This window comes from Loxodonta africana, chromosome 1 (genome assembly GCF_030014295.1).
Source record: "Loxodonta africana isolate mLoxAfr1 chromosome 1, mLoxAfr1.hap2, whole genome shotgun sequence".
NCBI classification, from domain to species: domain Eukaryota; kingdom Metazoa; phylum Chordata; class Mammalia; order Proboscidea; family Elephantidae; genus Loxodonta; species Loxodonta africana.
In genome coordinates this window covers 189,213,591-189,229,578 of record NC_087342.1, presented here as the reverse complement: position 1 = coordinate 189,229,578, position 15,988 = coordinate 189,213,591, and the positions used below count along the sequence as shown (strand labels likewise).

The window sequence follows — 15,988 nt, the reverse complement described above, 5'->3', positions numbered from 1 at the left end:
TAAAAAACATTTATTTGTGTATCTAGATTGCTTCCCCCAAGTTTTTCTTCACCTTCAAAACTAAAATAAATCACGTCTCTTTTGTATATATCTCCTGGTAAGTTACTTCAACCCAGGCACCAAAACAGTAGCTTACATTTTGTTAGTGCATAATTACAAAAGTTCCTTAAATTATGACACTCTGTTGCCTCTATTTTTTATTTTTCAAGTCACTCCAGTTGGGTGTTTATCTTTGTCAACTATTGAAATGAAACCTGAAAACTTAGACTCACATGGAAGTTATGCCAACTATTATTTTAAGACCCAAGTAAAGAGCACTTTCAATCCTGACTGGATATCCCACACATTTACTTGAACTCTGTTTGAACCTGTTATACTGTGCAATGTTATTTGTTTTTTTCTTTCTATGTACCACCAATTCATGTATAGGTTAATCAAGTGTATAAGCTGTTTATACTTATAAATTATGAAACTGAAGACTTTGAAGAGTGACCCTAAAATTCCACTTTCTCTCGACTATTCTAAGTTCTTGAGAAAACAAGTGGTTTGTGGTAAATAGAAATTCACTTTCAATCATTTTTCTTCTCACTACTTCATAGGAAAAACAAATTGGCCCTGAACAAGGTAATGTAGTATGGTTGTATAACTGCCTTTTATTTTACTCATTATTATTATTTGGTCAAAACCCAAAAAAAATCATCAAGACTTCTCTTGTTGCTTTCAGGGTTGTTCTACATTCTGAAATTCATTGTAGATTAAAGTAATATTTTCATAAGAAAATTCAGTGTATATCTTACTGTTGTTAGTTTATGATAATAACTAAGTCTTAGTTATCTAGTGCTGCTATAAAAAGAATACCACAAGTGGATGGCTTTAACAAACAGAAATCTACTCTTTCATAGTGTAAGAGGCTAGAAGTCCAAATTCAAGGTGCCAGCTTTAGGGGAGGGCTTTCTTTCTCTGTCGGCTCTGAGGAAAAGCCCTTGTATTCTTTCAACATCTGTGGCCCAACAGTCCTTGGAAATCTCTATGTGTCTTGGCAACAAACTTTCCCTGAATCTAGGAAGTTCTCAGCACAGGGCTCCTTGGTCCAAAGGATGCACTTCACTCCTGGCTCCTCTTTCTTGATGGTAATGAGGTCCCTCTCCTCTCTGTTTTCTCCTCTCTTTTATACCTCAAAAGAGACTGACTCAAGGTACAACCTAATCCTGTAGATTGTATCTTGCCTCATTAACATAACCACCCCTAACCCCGCCTCATTAATATCATAGAGGTTAGGATTTGTAACACGATTTCTACCCTGTCCTATAGGGTCGCTATGAGTCGGAATCGACTCGACGGCACTGGGTTCTGGGTAAGGTTTTTTTGTTTTTAAGATAATTATATCAGATCACAAAATGGAGGAAAACCACCGAATATTGGAAATCATGGCCTGGCCAAGTTGATACACATTTTTGGGGGACACAATTCAGTTCACTAACAGAGCAACCAGGTTAAAAAAAATCTCTAAGGAAGAATATTTTTATCCACCAACTTAAGTGTTCTGAACATGTAGTGAAAATCGCAATGGGTAATGATCAGTATACTTAAGTTAGAGATGTAACTTGCCCTAAATGCAACATTTCATAAAAGGATAAATTTTCAAGTTTTTACCATTGGTTTATATAGACTAGGTCAGTTGCTAATATACTAGTTTCTTACATGTTCCTGTACGCAAAACCATGATAAGTCTACCTAAGCTAACCTTACAGAAATGGAAAATGTGAGAATCTACTAGCTGCTGTTACTGAGAAGAGAGAATTAATACTTTTGGTTCATGTTGGAATGGTCCAGTAAACTGGAAACATCTCTTTAACATGAATTCTCTTAAAAATGAATAGAGACAAATGCACTGTTTGTAAGGTTTTGTTCTTTGCGCTCACTGAAGAATGATGTGTACAACCTGAGTCCTTTCAAGACCAATTTATTTTATGTTTGTAATTTTTTTTACGATGTAATGTTTTTTCACTAATGGAATGCATGCTAAATCATTGAGTACTGGCAAACTTTTGTCATGTAATTTTTTTTTTTACAAATATTATGTGGTACACATATATACCAATGAAGTCTAGAGTTAAGATGGGGGGATGAGGTATTGTCAGGTAGAGAAAAAAAAAAAATTCTAGAGCTTGTTCAGCCATATATTTTTCTATTTCTGAAAAAGAGGAATGTTTCAGGAGAAAAATAATTCCAGGGTCAGCAAAACCAGGTTAATACAAATCTATACCTCCAAACTTACATGAGAATATACAAGGGGAGATATTATGTAATTCCAGCCTCTTGTATAAATAAATAAATAAGGGAAACCCTGGTGGCATAGTGGTTAAGTGCTACGGCTGCTAACCAAAGGGTTGGCAGTTCGAATCCACCAGGCGTTCCTTGGAAACTCTATGGGGCAAGTTCTACTCTGTCCTATAGGGTCACTATGAGTCTTTTTTGGTGTACAAATAAAGCCGCAAAAGGAAGTGCTGTCATGGGAACATCACAAGTGCAATAATTACTTCTTTCCACAAAAGAAGTACTTACAGTTCAATTCCCAGAAGATAGGTCCTTGACGATTGCATGAAACATACATGCAGTGCATCAAAAATACTACAATGTGTGCTTACGCTGTATTTCACCTAAAAATAAGCTTTCCACTTGAATATTACCTAATCCCCAAAACCACACCTACCCAATAACACAAAGGAAACCATAAATATCCTTACAAGGCCTATCTTGCCTTTCAGAACCCCAAATGGCCAAAAAATATGTGGTACTTATTTGTACCTGTGGTCATGAAGTACATCAAGGACACGTGTTTATAGTGTATTTCACCTGAAAATAACTTACACACTTGAATATTACTTAATGCCAAACACCTCACCTTCCCAATAACACAGAAAAAACAGTAAATCTACTTCCAGGCCTTATCTCACTGTACAGAAGGCAAAAGAGACAAAAGTTACTCACAGTCAATCTTCCCAGCTGCAATACCTCCTGCAATAAGCTTTCAACACTGCAACATGGTGTTGAACTTCTTTCCAGTTTACATAGTTACGGGAGTTCTTGCCCAACTCTAGCATGTATTATAAGTGGTACAAAAATATGCTAAGAAACTCCAGAGGCAAAAAATGTAAGTGGTACTTATATGTACCAGTGGACATGAAAAGTTAGAAGAATGTCAGCTACTTGTTTTTGGAAAGCTCTGCAGAGTTCCATTTGGAACTCAGGTGTTCCTTGCAAATTGGGTTTCAAGTAACTTGAAAGAGTTCTGATAACTTTCAAAAATGAGAAGTAGACTAATTTCTTAACGTCAAATAAGATTCATCAACTCATCACATAGTTTGGTTTATTAAAAAAAAAACAAACTGATTTTCCTTCAAACATTTTTATGGCTAGAATATTTTCCTCATTTTCTACCTAGTATGTATAACACGAAATTAGTCACTGGGAACTTAAAAGTAATATAAATCACTGAGAATTTAGTATTCTCCCTCTATAGTCTTATTTTAACGTTTTATTAAATAAGAGTTTTAAATTGAGCTTGTTTCCCTCTAATTTAGCTAATTTTCTTTAGGTCCTGACCCATGTAAGTTCTTATTGAGTTATCTATGGTATTATTATTTCTTCAGTTAACTACCGTGAAAGGCTTGAAAATGACTGGCAAATGAAGATGCGAAGCTATGTTTTCATATAATTGGAAGCACTGGGCTAGTGTTGGATGCATATTCCTTTGGGGGCAAAATGAGGAGAGATCTGTTCTTAGGCTCCATTCTCCAGACTTAGACATCAACCCAGCCCTCCCTGATGCTGCTGCTGCACGGATGTTGCATTCCTCCATTCTGTGGTATCCTTGTTTCCTGCAAACTATGGTATCTGCAACAAGGCCTCATTTCTTGGGAAAAATATCAGATTTGTAGTCAAACTCTCTAGGCCTAGTCCTAGGTGTAGGACCTTGCATAAAATCATGAGTGTTCTCCAGAATTGTCTCCTTCTTTGTGCACTAAGATTCCTTTCTTACTGATCTATTTAGCTGATATCTGTGTACTTCTTATTGTGCCAGTAACTGGGGCAGCAAATAAAGGCAGAGACACTAATAAGGACCAGGTCATTGTCTATGGAAATAACTGTCACAGCACTCGACTGAGACTCAAATTTTAAAATAGCATACATGGCTTTGCTTTATAATCTCTGAAGTCCCATACAAATTCTAGAGGTTCTCACAACAAAAGACAACAAGTTAAGGCCAAATGATTAAGCAAAAAGAATTTACTGGGTTAAATAAAGGAATAAAATAGATGATAAGTGTAGTCAAACCTTGATTATTCAAGACTTTCCTAGAGTTTATGATTATCAATGCCCTTTGATTCTCCTTCTCCTTCCAGCCACCAACTATTGAATATTTCTCTGCTCATTAACACCTGTCTAAGAGTGGGAAGGTGAAATGCTAATCAGCCAATTTGGCTAATTGTTAGCTGTTATGATCCTTATTTATTTATTTATTTTTAAGTTGAGGGGAGAGAAAAGTTGGAATCTTTTTGCTAAAACATTGGCTGTGAATTTCTAAACTTTATATCCCCTTCCATTTATTTGACAGCATAAATTTAGATATTTTGTTTTCAGTAAGATATTAAAAAGAATAAAAAAGCTGGTAATACATTGGTTCTCAAGTGTCATAGTAAAACTTCATGTCATGTATCTTTTATTGGCCAGAGTTTGAAAAATCTTAATCTCTGGCACAATGAGTGCTTTAGAAGGGAGCTTCAGGATTTAATACTTGCAATTTTAAGTGTAGCTCTATATAAATAACTGTACTTGCTAAGTGTGTTTGGACCGATAGGGAGTCAAACTGGAGAAAATGACTTAAGACTACTCTCCCTTTTGCCTCTGGTAGACATTACAGGACCCTCCCCAAACCAAATAAGGGAAGGAGGAATGTACTGAGCATTAAGGGCGCTAAGAATAAATCTGAGCCATCAGGGATAAGATTACTTTCAACTCTTTATTTTATGTTTTCTGACATAGATCCCAAGATCTGTAATTATCTTAGGGAAGCTGTGGGGGCTTAGACAGTACTTTTCAGTGCCTTTGACTTCTTTCTTTTTCTGCTTCTCTCTCTTTGGGGCTGGAGAACTGGTGTGTGTGTGTGGTTGTGTGTGTGTTCCTCTAGAGTGCCAAAAAAAAAAAAAAAAGTGCTGAAGAGTCCTAGGGAGATGAGGCTATTTTTGTTCAAAGCTGATACTTCTGCCTGAGCCACAAGTACTGCTTGGAAAGGGCTCAGGTTGTTTCCAGGGGGAGAACTCTGCGGAGAAGAGACAAAGTTCAACAGAACAACAAAGAAGCAGCAGAAACAGCCAGGAAAACGGAGAGCCCTCACGTTTCAGCACAGAAACCCCTATCAGAGTTCTCGAATTCTAAAGTATTCTGCCAAGTGCCATTTAACTGGAAATTTTCACCTGACTTTTACTTTCGACGACCACTATGACTGAGATCACCTCTGAAGGTATTACTCTACCTTTTTCCAATGATATCAACTAGGAAAAAAAAAAAATGTATGAACTGACAGCCACATTGACTGTCAATGTGTCCATTTAAAATGTCGCTTTTAAGTAATCGTCATGTTTGATGGGACTATACAGGATTCCAAGAAATGGCTTTGAGAGCTGAGAGGCTGACAGATCTGTGTGTTGCGGGAGTGAGAAGAGGTTTCTCGGTGAAATTTTGCATGTGGAAACTGTTCTCTGCTTTGCTAAAGGCCTCACTGGTTAACAGTTGTCAACCACACCTCTATAAATAGCCATGGTCATATAATGTTACGGCTGATATCTTACCTAACAAAGATTATTACAAGGCTTGCAAGGATAGAGACCCTGATGAATTTAAAAGATTACATTTAAAGTTGAAACTTAATGATTTTAAAAAATTTTTTTGTTTTATGATCTTTTAAAATGGAGAGCTTACATTTGTTTTTCCTTTTTTCCTGAAGCATATAAATACAAATACAAACACAAGCATATCATGTTTATATATAATTTAAGATATAAGAGCTCCAACACAATTTATATGTATTTTATTACTGGTGGAAATTCAGAGCTAAAGTTTGGTAATCCACAAAACCAATATATATATATTTTTTCTATATAAAGCAGTTACATGTTAGAATTATCTGATTCTTTTCACAAGTTCAGTTACTTTTTCCTCTTAATGGTGAATTCTATCTTTTATATTAAAATAAACGTTTTCTGTTTCATAGCTTATTCTGAAAAGGCACCTGTCAAACCTAAATCATATTATTTTTATTATTTATCTATAGTAGCACTATTTTTGCAAGTATATGTGTGTGTGTATATATATGTATTTGAAAAAAAGTACCCTTTTAAAAAATAAAAGCATTTTGAATATAGACATAATCCACTTCCAGTGGGGTAAACGTTTGGAAGGTGGATTAAAATTTGCTTCTGACAGCTGTAAGAAAATCAGACAGGTGGTGCTTTTGACAGCTTCCAAGTAGAGTACTGAGCTGGTTTGTTTTTAATCAGATAAATGAAAAACAGAATGTGTGGTTTTTGGCTCTCTGAGTAGACATTAATATGGACACACATTGATTGCAGTGTTGGATTTTTTTAGTCAATATAAGGAGTGCCTTACTTGTCCCTCCTACTGAGAAAATTAGTCTAACACCCCAAAACAATAAAAATGACGACTAAGAGAATTTTATGCATTAGGTATTTTGCTCAGGGCCTTATGTGTTTTTACTTATTTAAGTAAAAACAGGCACTATTATCTCCATTTGGCAAAAAAAGAAACCGTACCTAGGATGTTCAGGGACTTGCTCAAGATCATAGCGCTGCCAAGGTGTGAAGCCAAGTCCTTAAATCTAGTTTGTGTGTTTTCTCTGCTGTAAGTGGATACCAGGTTTGCTCTTTACCAATTTTAGTTCAGAGTTCTCTAACTAAATATAAATAGTATTTTTTCTTATTCCTTAGATATTCTGTGTCATGTGGTGTTTATTTTGTCTTAAAGAGAGGCATCTATAAAAACTTCTTGCTTAGCCCTGCATAAGTTATTAAGGTACTATGAGCATGTTTCCTTACCTCTGCACAGCGCCTGGACACCCAGCTGATTCAGGAGGTCAGTTGGCCAAAGCATCTTGGCTGCATGTGGTTTTTGCTCTGTAGACTTTTGTACTTTATTCTTAAAACTTTTTGTGCAGAAGAATTCCTGATATGAAATAGAATTTGTTTCCATCTTCTCTCTGGGGTTTTTTAAAAGGGTCTTGGATGATCTCCTGGAGTTATTCATGAGAAATTAGTTGAACTAATAATTAATTCAAGTTGTAAAAACACTGTCTATCTCTTGGGTGATGGTCACTTCCTACTCTCTCCCCTTAATAGTTGATAGACTCTATGAACATCAGTTATCTAGTTTTCCTTTTTCTGGCATGAATTTATTAATAAAATGTTTCCCAAAAGAGGCTGCCAGCTCAAATGAGCTTACCTTTCAAGTTAATATCATAGTCATTCTCCGTAGTTGTCCAAAGTTTCTTGGCATTGCTCTAGTATATACTTTTTTATTTTGTCTTCACAATCTCCTTGTTTTTTCTGCCAAGCCACATAATTTTCTTTTTTAAGTTTTTTTTTTTTTGTCAGAGCTGTACTTTTATACAGGGTCTTGGTACAGGCTATTTCCTCAGCCTGGAATATTCTTTGCCACTACATTGGACACTTAGTGAAATGTAAACACCGTATCGGTAGCCTCATGATATCTACTGATTACCTTTTCCATCCACTTATCACAAATGAAGCAAACATTGTAACATTTAAGGAAGGTAGAGGTAGAATAGAGCCTTAGAGAGCTCTAGTCCAATGACTTCACCTAAATTTTTCAACAATTGAGGCTCATATAGGTAATGTGACTCTCTCATGGTCACTGATAATTAGGGCAGGTCTGAGATACTATTCTTGTGTCCTGTGGCTTATTTTTCCGACTCGATGGCACTGGGTTTTATTTATGTATAATGCATGGTCTCTAAACCTTATCGAGTTCCTCACACAGATTTCCACTGCATGTTCCAAGCTGAATGATTTCATCTGAAGAAAGAAATGACATAACTCTAGAAATGGAATTGCATTCTGATTGCAAAACTAGATGAACTATAACTAAAAAAAAAAGGACAAAGATATTAGGAAAAAAGATTTTAGAGAAACAGCACATTTGGTTCTGCCCATGATAAATTAATAAAGATAATAATTATATCGACAACTATAATTTTAACAACTCACACTTACTGAGAAGTCATACATGTTAAGCACTATATTAAACTTATTATATGCTCATTTATTACTCAGGACAACCTTACGAGATAAATACTGTTGTTGTTGGTATTCATGACATAGGAACCTGAAGTTTAAAGAAGTAATTTCCCTAAATTCAAACAGCTCTACTTGGTGCAGCTAGGATTAGCACTCAGGTCTCTGATCCTAGAGTCTTGTCAAATACTTTCTCTTGATGTGCACGACTGATAATGAAAGGTTGTTAAGGACTTACTCTATACCCATGCCCTGCTTTGGCCCATGCTACCTTTGGTAGGTAGTTATATCAACCCCAGAAAGGATTAGACTCACAAAGCACTCTGTTTTAGGGCTGTACATAGCCTCTACCTTCCTTCCAGAGGCCCAGGATTTCCTTGTGAAGTACTAACATTAGCACCCTCTTCTGAGTTTCACATGAATTTTCTATCTTCAATTTCAGCATCTATACGACCACATATATCACTATGCAAAACTACCTTTTGAGTAATTTTGATAATGAAACAAAGTTGAGTTAATTCTTAGTAACTTTATCAAAAAGATGATGGAGACTTTTTAAAAAATGGTAAGATGTATAATGTTTAAATTACAGTTAAATTATACTTTATAAGACTGTATCTATAATTGTGTTCTTTGAGCCCAAGGGAACTCCAAAACGTAGAAAACATAAATTGTTATATAATGAACTCAAGTTGGTGGAGAACCTATATGTATTTCATTTAGCATTTAGTAGAACATTTAAAGGAAATTCTTCATTGAAAAAGTTAGAAGAGCTTACGTCAGACTCTTAGTTTATAAACTATCACATAACCTCAGGATTTAGGAGAAGGAGTACTTTACTAATGGAATGCTTTCCTTACTGTTAGCCTAACCACATTCCCCTGCTTCTGTAACAATCAAACCCATGAAAGAATTTTATATTCCAGATTTAGAACAAAAATGGGAATTTATTTTATTCAGTGCACTACTCCCACAGACCCTGCAACTCAAGAGTAGCCATTATTGCTCTCAAAACCCAGATCAAGAATTCCCAGAGGGATTATTTAAAAACTATGAACACAGGTTGTATCAAGTAGAGCAATAGATGATAAAGTAAGAGAAGGAGAAGAGCCAACACACATATCAGAGTTTACTTCAACAAAACCAAAAGCAGTTAATCTGGCCTGAGTGGAAATGGCTGGGGAATGGGGAAGCACTAGGTTTAAGCCTTAACCCCTTCTGGGTTATGTCCTTCTGATCCATGAAAGCAATGGGCCACATATAGAGTATCATTTTTAGTTCCAGGAACACATTTTAAAATTGAAATTGACAAACCAGTATATTTAGAGAAGGTGGTTTATGATGGTAAGAGGTAGTTAGATAAAAAAATTTGTGCACAGGTCTTTATATAGAAGATTGGATTTTTACAATATGTGGCACTACAGAGCAATGCAAAGAAGCATAGATAGAAGTCTGGAAGCAAGAAAAAAGGCAAACTGTTGGCAATATATAAGGCAAAACCTAACCGACCATTAAAATGATAACTAGAACTGACTTTTTTGACTCAAAAAAGAAAAAGCAAGACAGAAAGAGAGAGAGAAAAAACAAAACAAAAGGAAGGAAAAGAATACACCCTTCAATTGTCATGAAATAAAAGACAGAGGACCATGTTGAAAACTGTATCATAAGATACAGTCAGCAAAACCCAGACCATGGGAGGCCCTACAATACAAACAACTCAGTTCCTTCAAGTAAGTTACTAGGAACAGAGACACCAAGAAAACCTACAGATTAAAAAGGAACTTGTGAGAAAGTATGACCCATCACAATGTGTAGAATTACTGGATTATCATTTAAATAAACAAATTTACATAATTCCAGTGAAATAATTGGAAATTTGACACAATTTGAATGTTAGGTGGTATTAATAAATTATTATTCTATTTTTAGTGGGATAACAATATTGTGGTTATATTTACAACTACTTATTATTTAGAGATTCATACTCAAATATTTACAAGGAAAACGATATGGTATGTGAAAATTTTTCCCAAATAATCCACCAGAGAGGAAAGTAGAGGGAGTATGCGTAGGGCAAGATTTGCTGTGAGTTGATTATGTTGTGTCTGATGAGGGCTACATAAGGTTTCATTATACTATTTATTCTATTTTTGTTGATATTCAAAAACTTCTCCATAGTAAATAGTAAATAGTTAAAGGAAAAAAAAGAAAAAGAGCTGAAGTTTTTAGTAAGGTGAATAACTTTTAATAAGAATTTAATTTTCATAACATACTCCAGTCAGTGACTCCACTGGTCGCTAAGTTTATCCATGAGTGTAAATTACTCTTTAAAAAGTCTTTTTTTTTTTTTTTTTTAATTGAAAACTGATTGATGCAATATTAGACAGAGGGGACTCAAATTGCATTTTCAGCGCTAACATCAGACTAGGAAATAATTATTTTTAATTTTATACATTGTGGAAATCTGGTGGTTAGTTCCATACAATTTCTCAAAATTATTAGTGATGCTAATTAAAAATGTTAGCAACAGGTAATTTAGAAGATGGTACATTTAAAAACCTGAAAAAGGATTAAAAAAAAAAATAATAAGGCATCATTATGACATAAGGAAAAATAGTTCTAAAAAGTGTTACGGCCGGAAACATCATGTTTATTGACAGGGTATTAAGTGCAAATCCCTTGCATGACTACTTTAAATATCGTAGAAACTCTGAAAGATGGAAAAGCAGGTATCACATAAACCTGATAGGTCTAACTCTAAAATTTCTGCATCTCTTTACTGTTCAAGTGGAAATTAGAAAATAGAAGAAAATAAGATTGTGAAAACCAGTGTGGTATATAAAAACCAAAAAACCAAACCTGTTGCCCCAGTCAATTCCAACTCATAGCCACCCTATTGGATAGAGTAGAATTGCTCCACAGAGTTTCCAAGGAGCAGCTAGTGGGTTTGAACTGCCGACATTATGGTTAGCAGCCAAATTCTTAACCACTGCATCACTGGTATAAGTAATGCAAAGTCAGAAAAAGGAGCACAGAGCCGAAAGAAGGCAGTTTAACATAGAAGATTCGTGGAGTTTGAAGTCAGAATTCTGAGTTCAAGGGCTAGCTCTACTACTTTACCCTAGCGGTCTTAGCAGGGATGAGTTGCCTCATGGGAGGAGCCAAGAATTAATGGGTGAATCTTGATCAATTGTGAAAAATATGGCTAGGGGATTTTTATTTCAACTTTTTACAAAACCGTGTTGTTTGGCAAATTAAGTTTATTTATTTATTCATTGAACAAACCATTCATGATGTAAAATCTGCAAACTCTGCAGTGAAAGTGCAAAGAAAATATATCTTTTTAGTGCCAGTCCTAGCTGGGTTCCACTGACAACCTATAAGCTTTTATTATTACTTGTAATTGTGACTCTTTTTTTCCCACCACATAAGCACAAAGTACCCATTGAAAATGTTTGGTTTAGTGGCTTAAATGCATCTTAATTTTTTTCTTCAATTTATTTTTGTTCATTATAGTGACTGTAATTTAAAAATCATACTACTTTTACAATGCAAAAGCGAATTGAAGCTATTCAGCTATTACACTAAAGGCTTAGGAAACCTTAGAGACTTAAGGCCTCTGATGCTGGTTGCATCAATATTTAATCAGTTAACATTATTTAATATGAAAGAAACACAAAATAGTGCAACTAAGCAATTTTGAATATACCAATTTGAAAACAGAATGTATAGGTGGTTAAGATTTTCCAGTAAATCTTTTGGTTTGACAGTTATGCTTAGTTGGAGCTTAAAACTAGTATTAAAATATTATTGTTTTTTTTTCCTTCTTTCAAATAAAAAGAGGGTCTCTGATGACATGCCTAATATATAAAAATGCATATTATCTAATATAACACATTTAAAAAGAGTGAGTTAGAGAAAAGTCTTCATTTGGCAACTATGCATTGACATCCTACAATAATTCCAAGTTTATTGAGTTCAGTTCTATTCAGCTTAAAGCTCTAGGAAGACGTGTTAAGGTTAAGATTTTTACTCTTCCCAATCCCCGCTTTCTCTGAGTAATTTGAGTGAGACGCACGGTTTCTAATAGGAATTGCTTATTTGAGTGTCACATAAACATGTTTTGCCGCAAGTGAGGGTTATGCAGAGATAGATGACTTTCTGGTCCAGAAAGATAGTATTTTCTATCTTCAAAGGAAGTTAAAAAGAAAATTCTTGGCAGATGTGAAATGAATAAAGGCTTGCTCCTTTCTGTGCATGTTATGCTCTCTAAACATCAAACATCTCCACATCTTCATGCCTGAAGTCAAGCTGTCAAAGGCACAAGCAATTTACCATTTTGAGAGATCCTTTGTTATGTAAATTACCTATGTCCTCGTAAACCACAGAGTCCATCTCACTTACAATGTATGTTAAATATGGAATTTAAATACATCCAGTTTAAATATTTTCTAATATGATATCTGTGGCAGGGACTGGGACAGGTGGTCTTCATTAAATGAGTTAAAGAGAATCTTTTCACATACAAGAACAAAGATAATTTACATTAAGAATGTGTTCTTTACAGGAGGAAATTGGTTTTATTCATAATGCATGGTGATAGAATTTGTGAGAAGCTGCTTTTAACCTTGCTACTCATTTGCTGTATCATTTTTCCCTTTCCTGAAGCCGATTACTGGAATGTTGACAGTAATAAAGGAAAGAGAAAGCTTTTAGTATTTCAGTAGTTAAAAAAAATATTTTTAGGGCATGGGCAAGCTTGTGGATGTGGGAGAATCAGTTTCCACTTATATAGACTTTCAAAATACATATTTTTTTAATGATAGGTTTCCCTGGAAAGTATACTGTTTTCTTTTAAAACATATTTACCATGTGATTAGAAGAATTTTCTGTTGGATGTAGACATTTGGTATAATGTCAAGGCAAAAATGGTAAATATAAACTGGCACATCTTTGACAAACAGTGCTGGAACTATTATTTTTATCCATGGTTATTCTTATTTAACTTATGTCTAATTGCCTAAGGTATAAAAGAGTGTACTGTATGAAATCTATAAGTTACCTTAGTATGGTAAAATGCCAAGCTTGCGAATTTAAATCTGCTTTATATCTATGGATACAAAAAATTATTGTTATGCTTAGTTGTGGTAGAGTTGATTCTGACTGAGATGTATCAGGCGTTTCATTTAGAGAAAGACATGCCAAATTGCACATCTGAAATATAATTTAACATTTTAAACTCTACATTAATTCTCAACCTAAAAATAGATTCAGAAAGTAGTCTAGAGCATCAGAAATTCAGTTGTATTTAATATTTTAGCACCTGCTATATACCTTGGGGAGTCCCTGGGTGGTACAAATGGTTAGTGTGTTTGGTTGCTAACCAAAAGTTTGGAAGTCCAAGTCCACTCAGAGGCACCTTGGAAAAAAGGGCTGATGATCTACTTCTGAAAAATCAGTCACTGAAAACCCTGTGGAACACAATTCTACTTTGACACACATGAGGTCACCATAAGTTGGAGTTGACTCAATGAGAATTGGTTATGCAGCATGTAGAATGCCAAACACCAAGGACACGAAGGTGAAAAACACAAGGTCCCCGCCTTTGGAATAGTTGTTTGAAAAGCAAGGAAATGGTAAAAAATAATGTTGACAATAAAGACAAAAGTTTTAAAAATCATCTGACTTTAGTTTGGAACTACGAAAAATGGTATTTAATTTAGTTAAACATAGCCATGTCATCATTTATAAAATCTTCTGATTAGTAAACACACATTGCAACTCAATGAAAATACCTTCAGAATGAATAAAGAATGTTGTATCCCTGACAGTAATAATTTTAACACTCTTGCCATGCTGGAAAGGTGATGTGTTTTGTCAAGGAGTTAGGAGATAAACGTTAGGTTTGATTCATGTAGAGACAAACAGTACAAAGGTGAGAATTGGCAGTTAATGGGATTAAGTCATAGAATAACTAAAATAGAGGGTTACCTAAGAATTTGGGTTAAAATCATGGTTTAAATGTTGTATTTTTGGTAAGGCCTCCTATTAATATAACATTAAAAAAAAGTTTTATGTCCTAAACTGATTTAATTTGAACTATTTGTTAATATGACCTCTAGCTCCCCCCTTGCCACTGAGGTGAACCTTTTCCCCACTGTTTGTATCTCCATTGCTGTTTTCCACAAACATGCCACTTTGAGCTCATTTTGTATATATGGAGCACAACTCCATTTTTGATAATGAGTTTTGGTTAAAATAATGAAATAATACCAATAGTCAGATAGGTAATCACTAAATAAATTTCTTCAGGTCAACACTGAGAAATCAGCTGTTAAGTGAAATCTATTTCTGTGGTCAGTGTTCTAAGTACTATGAGAAATATTGTTTCAGATCAGTGGTCTTGTCAAGAAGCATTCAAGCAAGGCAAGATGGTTTACAAGCAGCTAGGGAAAGGCCTTTTCAGAGAAAAGATGCAGAGACATGTTCTTAGCCCAAAGTTTTGAAGATATGACTAGGAAGCATCTAGGGTAGCAGAAATGGCTAACTTAAAGAAATAAGTCAGTATAACTTTCTGGAGCCTCTGGTCATAGCAACTGGAAAAAAGATGTATTAGAAATAATCGTGCTGGCAGTAGCCAGAAGATTTTGGCTAACTCTTGAGTTGAGTCTCCAGGCTTAACTATTCAGTTTCTGTCCAGTGCCTCTGGATTTCAAAGGCCTTGTAGGTTTGTCTAGAATAATTCATTATAACCATCGTCTGGCATAGGTCCCTGTTTTGAGTGACATAGACTCTCAATACACAGGTGACTTGGAACATAATGTCCTATCTCCTTTCCACCATGCTATCATTCCCCTGTGGATGGAAAGGGCCAAAATTCCTAGCACCGTGAAAGATATTCATTCATTGAACAAATATTTATGTATATACATATTTGGTATTTGCTTTTGTCAGTAACTTTGTTAAATGTGAGTTTGAAATGTGAAATACACATAAATCTCATCTGCAAGGAAAAATGAGACAATTGTATAAATAAATGTACGATACAAGGCTGCAAATTCTAAGTTTACTTTAAAAAAGGACAGAAGAAATTATCTATAATAATTATGAAATAGATTCTTGGTCTCATGTTATTCAAGTTTAGAGTAGACAGCATCTACACATATGAAACAAATATGGAATGAACTGGTATATAACAAATGAACAAATCAAGTTGTACAATTATCAAGAAGTCAGAGAAACAGAATAGATGCATTCAGTTGATCGAGAATTGTGTTGAAGGAGTAAAACGTGAGTTGAAACTTGAAGGTTGTCTCTAAGTGGGTGGACAAAGACGTGAATAAAAAGCAAATAATTTTTTACAGACCTACCTAGAGCCTGAAGGTATCAGGTTAATTCCTTTATCAAACAATTATCCAATTTTTTTTTTTTTTTTAATTAAATTGATGTGTTGACCTTATTTTCTGGTATTTGGGAATCAAACCTGGAGGAGACACAGTCATTAGCATTTGGGGTGGGAAAATTTGTTGTGCAGGACTTCCCTGGAAATTGCAGAATAATTAGTATCCACTAGAACCCCCCCCCCATTCCATAATTCTGACACTACAAACACTCATGTATTAGCATCTTAGGGCTACCTGAACAAAGTACAAAAAATG

General features: G+C 34.8%; 1 protein-coding gene across 5 annotated transcripts in view; it reads left to right on the top strand.

Annotated features, from left to right (window-relative positions):
- Positions 1–5,205: 5,205 nt before the first annotated feature.
- Positions 5,206–15,988, top strand: part of LOC100656542 (triadin) — a 179,528-nt gene continuing 168,745 nt past the window's right edge. The window contains exon 1 of one of the 5 annotated variants that reach the window (XM_064290419.1): positions 5,206–5,524. In XM_064290419.1, coding sequence (XP_064146489.1) covers positions 5,503–5,524 — 22 coding nt within the window. In that variant the 5' untranslated portion in view covers positions 5,206–5,502. The remainder of the gene's footprint in view (positions 5,525–15,988) is intronic. The other 4 variants (XM_064290415.1, XM_064290421.1, XM_064290422.1 and 1 more) reach the window with 4 other exon arrangements.